At 47.4% G+C, this 13518-nt stretch overlaps 1 protein-coding gene across 1 annotated transcript in view; it reads left to right on the top strand.

Annotated features, from left to right (window-relative positions):
- Positions 1 to 1235: 1235 nt before the first annotated feature.
- The window catches only part of PPP3R1 (protein phosphatase 3 regulatory subunit B, alpha), a 160552-nt gene continuing 148269 nt past the window's right edge, over positions 1236 to 13518 (top strand). The window contains exon 1 of the mRNA XM_063918400.1: positions 1236 to 1440. Within this exon, the coding sequence (XP_063774470.1) occupies positions 1438 to 1440 (3 nt within the window). The 5' untranslated portion in view covers positions 1236 to 1437. The remainder of the gene's footprint in view (positions 1441 to 13518) is intronic.

Raw genomic sequence — 13518 nt, forward strand, 5'->3', positions numbered from 1 at the left:
TTGGCAGGCCCCCTGGGACCAGCAGGACCCCAAAGACCAACGGGACCCTACTTTGGTTGTCTTGTGGAAATCTTCCTCTGTTTGGGAGGGGGGGATCTAATGACTACAGAGAGGAGCTGGGGGCTGCCCAGCAACTTGTGAATTGCTGGACATGCCCCCAGCATGTCGTAAAATGGAAGCACACCACCTCTTTGGCTGTGGGCAGAGCATCCCACTACAAACATTGGGAGCAGGGTCGTAATGTAGGCGGTGCAGCTGGTGCCATCGCACAGGGAGGAGTGCCCTGGGGGAGTCCCTTTACTACCTGTGCATCTGTCTAGCACCCTACAGCAAGTTTCACTATGGCAGTGCCATGCGGTGAATCATTTGGAAATTCTGCGCAGCTGCTCTGAGCGTTCCAAGGATGGTTGCAAGGTGTAATTAAGATATAGTATTTTTGTCAGAGGAGTTGGTGTAAAGCCGCAGACTGGGACCCGTAGTGTAAGAGAAAAGTTGCACGGTGCTGCTATGCTGCAAAATTCTGAGGTGCCCTAATACACACCTCCACCTGTCCCCACCCACAAAGGGGCGGTGCTCACACAAATGTGGACCGTGTTTCTACCAAAATAGGAGTTCAGGCGGGGTGATTTGCGATGTCAGCATACCCTCCAACATGACCCGACCCACTAGGTACAAAATGCTATGTTTCTGGACTTCCCTCTTAATTTATTATTGCCATCACCTGAAAATAAACAGCTTTCTTATCATTTAACTAGTTCAATACAGGTGATGGAAATCATAAATTAAGAGGGAAGTCCAGGAACAGAGTAGTTTGTACCTAGTGGAGTGGGTCGTGTTGGAGGGTCTGTGTCAGCTGTGCACCGAGCAGACACAATGCGCAGCGCAGCCCTGCCAGCCGCTGTAATCCTCCTATAATGCGTTCTCACCGCCAGTCTGTTCATATTCAGCACATTCGTACACAATGCTGTGGACGGAGCTGAAGCGTGTCTCCCACCAGTAACGCCCCACAGGCACTCCCGGGCTTTCAGCGCATGAGGGAACACTCATCATGACGCACGCAAACCCATATATCGGTGAACCTGCCCTCAACAAACATGGCGCCAGGCCATTTGTAGTTGACGCAGTGCAGCCCTGCCGCTCCTTTGCCCACCGTGACGTGATGATCTCATCACGCTGCTTCGTGAGGGGCGGCGCTTCGCTGGCGTATCCTGACAGACAAACGGGCCGGAGGCCACGCCTACCACCTCCTCGTGACGCAGCGAGACCCCGCCCGCTCCCTCCCAGTCTCTGTTGCTCCCTCTTCCCCTGTGCGAGGCTGCGGCGGGTCAGTGTCGGAGCGTCCTCATTGCCGGAGCCTTGCCACCCAGCAGCGCCCACAGCACCGCGGCTCACCCCCGTCATTTACACAGCAGCGACCGGAGGCACCGAGCGGAGAACATGGTAAGGAGGTGTCAGGGCCGCATTGCAGAGCGGGGAGAGGAGGAGGAGGCGGCGGGGGCTATGTGCACCTGGCTCGCTGGGCCCCGGGTAAGCCGCGGAAGCGCCTGCTGCCTCCTGCCGTCATTGCTGTCAGGTGTGTCCTGCCAGCAACACACACTCTGTGTATATGTCAATATGAGCATACATGTATGAGTGACTATGTATGTGAGTATCGTCTTTGTAAGTATATATATATGTCTGTTTATAGTGTGTGTGTGTGTGTGTGTGTGTGTGTGTGTATATATATGTATGTATATGTATATAGTCACTCTGTTATCATACATGTTTCCTGCATGCACCATGTATGTGCAGGCTGCTGGTTATGTGGATGATCTGCACCGTGTCAATGCGGATGCTGTGTGAAACTGTGCCACATAGTAGCCCCCTCTGCTACATGTTCATGCACCCTGGGTGTACTCCTGGCCTGACACATGCAGCAGGGGTGGGGGCTCCTGTCAGTCCCATAAATACTGCACCAGGGGTTAATCGGAGAAATAGTCCCGGATTTGTGCACAGAGGATATAGGCGGTGCAGTAATGAGGCTTATTTGCTGATTAGTGCTGGTATTCCACCCATTCACTCGGGGGCTTGTCATTACCGCCACACATGAGTGACAGCTCATCCCCCTCCCTGAATATGCAGAAATACAGGACTGCTCTGTATATTATGGGGTATCCTCTCCTCTCTGTTACACATTGGATGCCATTTAAATGCTCAACCAGTCTTTGCAGCGTCTCACTGTATAATGCAAGGAAGCTGCTCTGTGTAGTCTGGATAGATATCCCTGCGTATGGGTGGGGGGAGCAGGCGGCTTTATGTGGCTATACACTGGAGCTGTGCTTACGCATGGTGGCCTTGGTGAATTGATTAATGAACGTTATAGATTTAAAGTGGAAATCAATAAATGTTTGTGTTGTGCAGATACATTATGTTGCGTCTGTTTATATAAATGGGTCAGTTTTGTAAGGGGTTCCAAATACTATCCGTAAAATATATCTATACATAAAATAACTGCAGGGACCACTAAGGATGTGTGTGTATATATATATATATATATATATATATATATATATATATATATATATATATATATATATATATATATATATATGATTGTGTTTATCCGGCACTCTGGATGATAAACTTGATTGTGCCCGGGTGCCCTCCTATTTGTGCATACAGTCAAGGAAATCCCTCCAGCAAACCGATACATTACCGGGTGGAAGAAAAGCAGGCGGCACTCCAAGGTCTTTCAAACTAAACTTTGTATTAAAGATTTACAGCATAATGCAGTGGCAACGTTTCAAGACCATGCTGGTCTTTTCGTCAGGCTGTGCATTTAGAAAACGAAAACAAATACAATTGGCAACTCTGCCAATTGTATTTGTTTTCGTTTTCTAAATGCACAGCCTGACGAAAAGACCAGCATGGTCTTGAAACGTTGCCACTGCATTATGCTGTAAATCTTTAATACAAAGTTTAGTTTGAAAGACCTTGGAGTGCCGCCTGCTTTTCTTCCACCCGGTAATGTATCGGTTTGCTGGAGGGATTTCCTTGACTATATATATATATATATATATATATATATATATATATATATATATATATATATATATATATATATATATATATATATATATATATATATTATTCTAGCAGAAAAATCTTTGCATATGTTTAGAACTGCTGACTTGTCATCTAGCCGGTAAAATAGACTCTGGCCAGATATGTTATGACAGGCCATGTCTGATACTCCGTGTGGTTGTACTCGCATGTTCGGCAGCTTTTGTTACAGTTTGCTAAAACTGTTTCTGATTGCTATATTTTCATAGCATTTAATTATCATGAGTTTTATGTTTCCAGCGTGTTAAAGTTTGGCTGTGGCCGAGAAAGCACTACTGTCTTGTCAGTAGCTGAGTGTAGCTCCTCATCCAGCCTGGGATTCAGCTGACTAGCCTATGTAAACCAAGCCTAAAAAGGGAGTTTCTGCAGCTGGTTCCCAGGCAACCGATTGAGTTACACGCAAATTAATTGTGGCTTTCCCTCGCTTAACTGATCTGACATTATATTCATTACAAATTGTATGGTGAATAATAAAGTGCTGGTATTGGTAAATCTTTCATCTCTTGTATAGACCTTGTTATTGTAAAGATCTGTAGATTGAGAGTTTTAATTGATTAATATATTTGTAGTTCTTCAAGCATTTCCTAGCACCGGAGAAAGTGTGCTTCCGGCTTTGATCTGTACTCGTATAAAGCTGGGTACACACCTGTCCAGTCCTCTGTGGATCCAGCTCCAGAGCAGACTGTTGACACAAAACTACTGGAGACCTAGGTCGCAGATACACCACCAATCTATAGGACTGATTTAAATGTGGCGCGCACCACCTGCTGGCAGTCTGAAGGAATGGGCGTCTATCGGATCTATTCAATTGTTGCTCCGATAGACGCCCATTAGCTGCAGCAGACACATTTTTTTCTTACACTTCCCGCAGGTGTGAGAAAAAAACGTGTTAAAAAGTACTTAGTTTGGAACGCCCAAACCTGGACTTTGGACGCCCATTCAGCCTTATTAGATGGGATTAGCCGCTTTGCGCAGCTAAACCTGGAGCTGATCGGCGCCTTATCTAGCAATGGGTGTCGGATTGGAGCAACAATTGAATAGCTCTAATAGACATTTATTGCTAAAGACGGCCAGCAGGGGGCGCATCTACAATTCCACTCCAACACCCAAATTGGGAGAACAGTTGAACAAACCAGTTGCAGGAGTGTACACCCTTCTCTAATGGTCTGATGTTTGGCAATCGGGTCTCCAGATTTTTAAAAACATTTTTATTTAGCATGTTTACAAATCTTTTGACACAATCGGTAATCTTAAAATTTTGGGAGCGTTTCAGTTGTTTTGTGGGTGCCGAAATGTAATTGTCACTCACCGAAAATATTCACTAGTTACCCCCATTGCACGCCCATTAGTACCAGCAGCTAAACCCATCTAAAGTCCTGGTTAGGTCATCCAAACCATGGTGTCTTTGCACATTTCAGCGCGAGCTGAAATGTGTTGTCATCCACTGGCTGCAGGCGCACCCAGAGGGAGCAACAATTAAATTGCTCCATTGGGCGCTGCCTGGGCTAATAATTGAATTCCCCGTTATCTTTGCTTGCAGTGGTGTGGGGGGGGGGGGGGGGGCTGTGACCTATACCTTCGCTGATGGCACAACTCAGACCAATTAGTGCTGAATTAAATCTCTTCTTGGGGGGGGGGGGGGGTTTCCTAGCATACGGCACCAACAGTAATGCTAACTGGGGGAAGGGTAATATTGACTCATAAAGGATGATTCAGTTCAGAGATGCACAGGAAAATGTATGTATTGGGGCTACCGAACTGGCTGATATGTAAACAGCTGAGCATCACCTGTAATTGACTTCCCAAAAAATGTACTTGTGACTGGCCGTCTGTTTTTGGAGCGAATTCCATTTAAAAACTAAGAAGCTAGTAGGATCATCTCTTCTGCTCGGATGGGTGTTTTTCATACATAGGGGTCCATACTATGAGCTGTGAGTCCCCTCGCTTAGTAAGTGTGGCTGTATGCTACAGTTACTGTATCTCCGGACTTGTGGAATTTTGTTCAAAGCCCCACAGGGCTGCATAGAAAAAGCTGCGAGTCCAGCTCGAGTTGCAGTGCAGTTGCTGGCGTTTCAAAGTCCGTCCCGGCATGCTTCCCATTTACATGAATATATAGTTCTCCAAGAGCAAGTATTGGAAATTTGAAACCAGAGAGGACCTTCTGCAGTGGGTGTCCTCGTAAATCTGGATTTCCTTGAAGTGCTTGGATGATTTTTGGATGGAAGTAACCTTTTGTACAGTATCAGATGGGTGTTTTTGAATCCTGCAATATTTTTATCAAGAAACCGTGACATTTGCTAACTCAGCATAACATCCCACTGCTGCACATTTCAATACTGATTCCAAAACTGCACGTGTAGCACTTAGATCATTTCTTTGGTAGGATGGCAGCAGAGTTCTTCATTGTATCTTCATTTTAACTTTGTCCTTACTGAGCGTATTCTTTAGCACACAAGTTCTCAAACTCTGTCCTCAGGACCCCACGCAGTTCATGTTTTCCAGGTCACCTGTGGATTTTCAAAATGTGACAGTTGGTGGTACACAGTGTACCTGCTGGGCGACCTGGAAAACGTGAAAACGTTTGGGGTCCTGAGGACTGAGTTCGAGAACCACTGCTTTAGCACAATGCCTTTTCTAGAAAACGATGGCATTGTGAGATGTAACGCTGTCTTAAGATCGATACAAACTGTGCCGAAACGTCAGCAGACCCAGCGTCACACCGATTGAGCGGATGATCCAGGTAAGCATATACACTTACCGATCGGCCATTTGATGTGTCATCCTTACATTACACCTGGACACCCAGCTTTGACTTCAGTCCCCACTGCAACCGCCCGTACACACAGATATCTGCAGATATATCTGCCATCGGATGTGCTGTGCATCTGACACGATATGTCTGTGAACAACATTGTTCAGACATAGGTGTACACACCCGCTGACCACCTTTTGTTTCTCTTCAGAAATAACTGTACAGTTTAAGCATTCGTTTAACTAGCATCATGTGCATTGCTTTGTAACAATATTAGGGATTAACAAGCATGACATAACTTATACCCCTTTCAAACTGCCAATGCCGGATCCCACCCGGGAATTGGAAACTGGTCCTTCCTGGGTGCGATCCGGCATTGGCAGCTGCTGTAGGGTTCCCCGACCCGGCAATATGCCGTGCGGATTGCCATAGCAGCGGGGGGCAGAGGTGGTGGCGGCGCTGGGAGATGAGATCATCTCCGCACCGCCTCTCCCTGCTGTAGTAAACTGGTCCCAGGACGCATCGACCCGGGAGCCCGTTTACGCAGCCACTGACCCGGTATTCAACCAGAGTATAACACTGCTTTATTCCCGGGTTGAATTGCCGGGTCAGGCGACCCACAATTTCAGATATGCCCCTTTCACACCACACCCTGACCCGTGCCGGGTCGATACCGGGTGATTTGTGCAATGTGAAATATGGGTATAAGATGTAACATATTTTAAGGTTGAACATCCAGTCTTAACCATTTTAGCCTGGAGGCTCCTAGCCACTTCCCTCCTGTGACTTCTGCTTTCCTATAGGTAGGACTCCCCAGATGTTGGACTGTAGCTGATTTTTAGCATCCTGGTTTTATAAAGCAGATTATTCACTCAACTGTGATCCGGCATCTGTCTGGCTCCTCTAAACTAGTTCGTAGACCTGAAGAATGACTACACTGAGTGATGGCTTGAACGACCTATAAACTGAGCAGATGTTTTAATTGTATTACATTAGATTAGCCCCAGTCAGCTGTGTGTTTGTGACAGAACGGACCACAAACTCTGTCATTTGATTGGAATGGCCAATAAACCCGGTTGCTTCATTTGTGCAGTCTTCTAATTTTTGCATTCATTGGTCAACTGCTTTAATTGGGCCTTTGGGGATCTGGTCATCCATTCAGAACTCTGTCTGCACTGCTGTATTTCGTTGTTTTCCATTTTGTCTGCAGTGCTGTATGTATGTCTTTGTTTGGAGATGTAGGTGCGACTGATGATCAGGATGAGTCGTCGTTTAAGACTGGAGCCTTTCACTTAGTTCTTATTCCTTTTAGATGCTTGAAGATTGCTTTTAAACACGTTGTTCATCTGTAATGGCATCAGCTGACCCCCCCCTTTTTTTTTTTTTGTTAATGCAACAAACCCCTTTTTTTTTTTTTTTTTTTTGCATGTTCATCACAATTTTGTTTTGTTACATTTCTGCTTAGGTGAAGCCATGTTAACTTTTTTGTTTTGTTTGTTAACATGTTCTTGTTTTATACTGCGCCTGCACTCTACCATATACAGCTGAAGTGGGGTTTGTTTATGTATCATGCCAAATATCATATTTCAGGATAAATATGCTGGAACTGTGTGTCTGATTCAGATTCTTTTGTCAAATTTAGAATTTACTGCAGGTAAACATGTTTTGATGGAATGGTTCCTTCCCAATATCTGCTGGTAAATCATGTACTCTACTAGTTTATTGGTACATATTTTCACCTTTAATACATAAGGTGATTTCCATAGCTCCAAGAAAACTTGAATGTGATTTAATTACCTTAATGGGTTTAGGATCTCTATTGTTTGGTTTGGAAGATTTTTTTATTTCTCTTTGTGTATGTATGAAGGCTTGCCTCTAGGGATGTCACATCTTACCATAATTGGAGGTTCATCACTTTACAGTATAATTGAGGGTTCGTCTGCCTTGTTTAAACTTGCAGATAAACATGTTTGTACTTTGCTATAACCCATAGCCTTTTAATAAAATTGTGATTTAATACAGTCTTTTGGCAACGTACTTATCATAAGTAATGTTAAAAAATGGAAATGCTTACTTATCTTGCATTATATTTGAGACTGACCTGAAAAAAGAAAAGGGCAGATTTGTATAACTTTTTACTGAATACAGCATCCTATAAAAAGAATGTTTAATGAGAGAAGTGAGTGTGCATCAATATAATTTATCTTGCGTCCTAGAGGATGCTGGGGTCCACATTAGTACCATGGGGTATAGATGGGTCCACCAGGAGCCATTGGCACTTTAAGAGTTTGAGAGTGTGGGCTGGCTCCTCCCTCTATGCCCCTCCTACCAAACTCAGTTTAGAAAATGTGCCCGGAGGAGCCGGTCACAGCTAGGGGAGCTCTCCAGAATTTCTCTAGTAAAGTTTATTTTAGAGTTTATTATTCTTCAGCGAGGCTGCTGGCAACAGCCTCCCTGCTTCGTGGGACTAAGGGGGGGAGGGGGGGGGGATAGTGGCTCAGACCCCGCTCGGCGGACACTATCTCCGCTGACAGGACACTGAGCTCCTGAGGGGATAGATCGTTCCCCGCCACAGGGGATCGCTCACCCCAGCAGCATGCCGCCAGCCCCTTACAGAGCTAAAGATCAGTGGCGATTGAGTCACCGACCCCCCTAGCAAGCGGGGGGCCGGTGTGAACATGGCGGCATCAGGGTAGGAGCGCAGTATTAACTGCGCTTCGGAGGCTCAGAGATGCATAGTGCGGCGCTGTGAGGGGCGCCCTGAGCCAGCCCCTACACTGGTCACACAGTCTGTCGGGGTCCCGGGATCTCAGCCAGCATAAATCCTCAGGCCAGTATTATCCTAGGAAGAGCGGGAAAACTGTGCCATTTTGGGGGCGGAGCTTCTCAGAGCAGACCCAGCAGCGTTCAGCGCCATTTTCCTGCCTGCACAGCGCTGTCCAGGAAGAGCAAGTCCCACCACAGCAACTCCAGCTATCTCTCACGGTACCAAGGGGTTGTAGAAGGGGAGGAGGCTGCAAAACGACTGTGTAACCTATTAAGGTGCACAGTCAGCGCTGCTAGGGGGTCTCCGGTTTGTATTAAAAGCGCTGTGTGTGGGTTGGCTCCAATCTGTGTGTCTCTTTTCATTCTTGGGGGTGAAACTGTTTGTCCTCCCCTGTGTGTGGAGTGGCTGTGGTCTCCATTAAGCAATTTCCAGGGACTCTGTGTCATATGCTGCAGAGGATATGTCCTCTCAGGATGATTCCATTCTATGTAATCAGGATTGCACTGGTTTAGCACAGATTCCAGCAAGGGAGCCTGAGTGGTTATCCTCTATCAAATCTATGATTTCTTAGATTTCAAATAGGGTTGCACAAAATGAATCTGCAACTCAGGCTTTACAGAACTCTATGGCAGTCTTGCCCATTTCTGGTACATCAGGGCTCCCCGCTGTATATTCACATAAACGTGCTCTTCCACAGATCATGCAGGATGATACCTATTCTGATACTACAGACTGTGATGGGGATGTGTTGCGAGGGGCAGCATTTCTTGCTAAAGGGGGGCAGTTGATGATAGAGGCTATTAGGGATGTGTTGAATATTGCTGATACAACACCCAAGCAGGTTGAGGAGGCTTACTTCACTGAAAATAAGAAAGCCTCGCTAAACTTCCCTGCGTCAAAGGAATTAAATGCTATTTTTGAAAAGGCTTGGGAAAACCCGGATAAAAAAATTCCAGGTACCCAAAAGGGTTCTGGTAGCGTTTCCTTTCCCGGTAGAGGATAGGAACAAATGTGAAAACCCGCCTATTGTTGACGCGTCAGTATCCAGACTCTCAAATAAGGTGCTTTTACCTGTTCCAGGATCCACCGCCTTGAAAGTGCCAGCTGATCGTAAATTTGATAATACGCTCAAATCCATGTACACTGCTTCAGGGGCTATACTGCATCCCACTATTGCCAGTGCTTGGATTGCCAAAGCTATAGTAAAGTGGTCAGGCACGTTACTTGAAGATTTGGATACTATGGAAAAATGTGATGTTGAATTGTTTTTATGTAACATTCAGGATTCGGCAGGATTTCTGGTAGAATTCATGAAAGACCTGTGTTCCATGACTGGGAATTTCTTCCATGTCTGTATCAGCTCGTCGGGGACTGTGGTTGTGCCAGTGGTCTGCCGACGCGGAATCCAGGTGAAGTGTGGAGACCCTACCCTACACAGGTCAGGCTCTCTTTGGGGAAGCGTTAGATGCGTGGATCTCCAAAGCTATGGCTGGTAAGTCGCCCTTTCTTCCCTCAGCTACACCTGCTCCTAAGAAACCCTTTTCTTCCGCTACATCACAGCCCTTTCGGTTTCCCAATCCCAGAAAGGCCAAGCTGTCCAACACCTTCTTTCGAGGAGGTCAGCCCAAGTCCAAGAAACCTGCGACTGCAGATTCCCAGGAATAGAAACCTGCTTCAGGTACACCAAAGTCCTCTGCATGACGGTGGACGGCACGCCCCGGTGGTGGGGCCGGTGGGAGCGAGACTCTGGCATTTCAGTCACGTCTGGGTGTCATCCGGCCTGGACCCCTTGGTGCAAGATATTGTGTCTCAGGGGTACAGGCTGGAATTTCAAAATCTTCCTCCTCACCGATTTTTCAAATCAGACTTGCCAGCTCTGCTGGCGGACAGGACTGTCCTGCAAGAAGCCGTCCAGAAGTTGGTGAAGGCACAGGTCATTGTGCCAGTACCACCTCATATGCAAAACAAAGGTTACTGTTCGAACCTTTTCGTGGTACCGAAACCGGATGGTTCGGTCAGGCCCATTCTGAACTTAAAATCCCTAAACCCCTTTCTGAAGGAGTTCAAGTTCAAAATGGAGTCTCTGAGGGCAGTGATATCCGGTCTAGAGGAGGGGCAATTCCTGGTATCCCTGGATGCGTACCTCCACATTCCGATTTGGCTGCCGCATCAAGCTTATCTTCGATTCGCACTGTTGGACTGTCAATTTCAGTTCCAGGCCCTGTCATTCGGCCTATCCACAGCACTGAGGGTATTCACCAAGGTGATGGCGGAAATTATGGTTCTCCTTCGCAGACAGGGGTTGAACATAATTCCATATCTGGACGATCTGCTGTTAAAAGCATCGCCCAAGGAGAAGCTGTTACAGTCAATAGCTCTCACGACCCAGTTTCTCAGGGAACATGGCTGGATCTTGAATCTTCCAAAATCGTATTTGGAGCCAACCAGGAGGTTGTCCTTTCTGGGAATGATCCTCGACACGGAAGTGCAGAAGGTGTTTCTTCCAGAGAAAAAAGTGTTGGTGATACAAACAATGGCACAGAATGTCCTGAAGCCAATCCGGGTGTCGGTTCATCAGTGCATTCGCCTCCTGGGAAAGCTGGTAGCCTCTTACGAGGCACTGCAGTACGGGAGGTTTCACGCTCTGTCCTTCCAACTGGATCCTCCTGGACAAGTGGTCAGGATCCTATCTACACATGCACCAGAGAAAACATCTGTCACCAAAGACCAGGATTTCACTCCTCTGGTGGCTGCAACTGCCTCACCTTCTGGGGGGCCGCAGGTTCGGGATTCAGGACTGGGTCCTTCTAACCACGGATACAAGTCTCCGGGGCTGGGGCGCAGTCTCTCAAGGGGAAACCTTCCAAGGAAGGGGGTCAAGTCTGGAAGCCGGCCTGCCGATAAACATTCTGGAACTAAGAGCCGTCTACGACTGTCTTCTTCAAGCGGCCCATCTTTTGAGAAATCGGGCCGTTCAAGTGCAGTCGGACAATGTGACAACAGTAGCTTACATAAACAGACAGGGTGGAACGAAGAGCAGAGCTGCAATGTCGGAGGTAACAAGAAAAATCCTCTGGGCAGAATAACACGCGTTGCCGCTGTCAGCAATCTTCATTCCGGGAGTAGACAACTGGGATGCGGACTTCCTCAGCAGACACGATCTCCATCCAGGGGAGTGGGGTCTCTATCCGGAGGTGTTCAAGTAGGTAACGGATCTTTGGGGCGTACCCCAGATCGACATGATGGCCTCTCGTCTCAACAAGAAGCTTCGGTTGTATTGTTCTATGTCGAGGGACCCGCAAGCAGTGGCGGTGGACGCCCTAGTGACTCCGTGGGTGTTCCAGTCGGTGTACATGTTTCCTCCACTTCCACTCATACCAACAGTTCTAAAGCTCATAAGGAGAACAAGGGTTCAAATGATCCTCACTGCTCCAGACTGGCCAAAAAGGGCTTGGTACGCGGATCTACTGCAAGAAGAGCCGGGGCCTCTTCCTCTTCGGGAGGACCTGCTGCAGCAGGGGCCGTTCGCCTATCAAGATTTACTGCAGCTACGTTTGACGACATGGATGATGAACGCCTGATACTAGCTCGAAAGGGCATTCCGAACAAGGTTATTCCTACCCAGATACAGGCTAGGAAAGGAGTAACGTCTAAACATTACCATCGAATTTGGAAAAAATGTGTCTTGGTGTGAGTCCAAGAAATTTCCTGCGGTGGAGTTTCAACTGGGACGGTTTCTCCTCTTCCTACAAGTCGGTGTGGATATGGGCCTGAGGTTGGGATCTGTGAAGGTCCAGATTTCGGCCCTATCCATTTTCTTCCAGAAACAAATGGCTGCCCTCCCTGAGGTTCAGACCTTTTTGAAGGGAGTTCTAAACATCCAACCTCCCTTTGTACCGCCTACGGCGCCTTGGGACCTTAACGTGGTGTTGCAGATCCTCCAATCGGACTGGTTCGAGCCTCCTACAGGAGGTTGAGGTCAAATTTCTTACGTGGAAGGCTGTCACGTTGTTGGCCTTAGCTTCTGCTAGACGTGTGTCGGAGTTGGGGGCTTTGTCCTGTAAAAGCCCATACTTGATCTTCCACGAAGATAGAGCTGAGCTCCGGACACGTCCGTAGTTTCTTCTGAAGGTTGTGTCGGCATTTCATATCAACCAACCTATTGTGGTGCCAGTGGCTACTGACTCCTCAATTTCATCAATGTCCTTGGATGTTGTAAGGGCTTTGAAAATCTATGTGAAGAGGACTTCTCGTCACAGAAAATCGGACTCTGTTTGTCCTGTATGAGCCCAAGAAAATTGGGTGTCCTGCTTCTAAGCAGACTCTCTCTCGTTGGATCAGGTTCACTATCCAGCATGCGTATTCTGCGGCAGGATTGCCGTGTCCTAAGACTATCAAGGCCCACTCTACTCGTAAGGTGGGGTCTTCCTGGGCGGCTGCTCGTGGTGTCTCGGCTTTACAACTTTACCACATGTTTGCAAAGTTCTACAAGTTCGATACTTTGGCCGCTGAGGACCTGAAGTTTGGTCAGTCAGTTCTGCAGCAGCCTCCACGCTCTCCCTCCTGTTCTGGGAGCTTTGGTACATCCCTATGGTACTAATGTAGATCCCAGCATCCTCTAGGACAGGGGTGGGGAACCTTTTTTTCTACCGAGGGCCATTTGGATATTTATAAAATCCTTTGGGGGCCATACAAGTCTGCCCCCGCGCGCACCAAAAAAATGGGTGTGGCCAGTTAAAATGGGACGTGATACACATATGCCCCCAATAGTGCAGTGCCAGGTATACAGATGCCCCCCACAGTGCCAGGTATACAGATGCCCCCCACAGTGCCAGGTATACAGATGCCCCCCACAGTGCCAGGTATACAGATGCGCCCCCCCCGTCCCGCTTACCGC

Source organism: Pseudophryne corroboree, chromosome 4 (assembly GCF_028390025.1).
Source record: "Pseudophryne corroboree isolate aPseCor3 chromosome 4, aPseCor3.hap2, whole genome shotgun sequence".
NCBI classification, from domain to species: Eukaryota; Metazoa; Chordata; class Amphibia; order Anura; family Myobatrachidae; genus Pseudophryne; species Pseudophryne corroboree.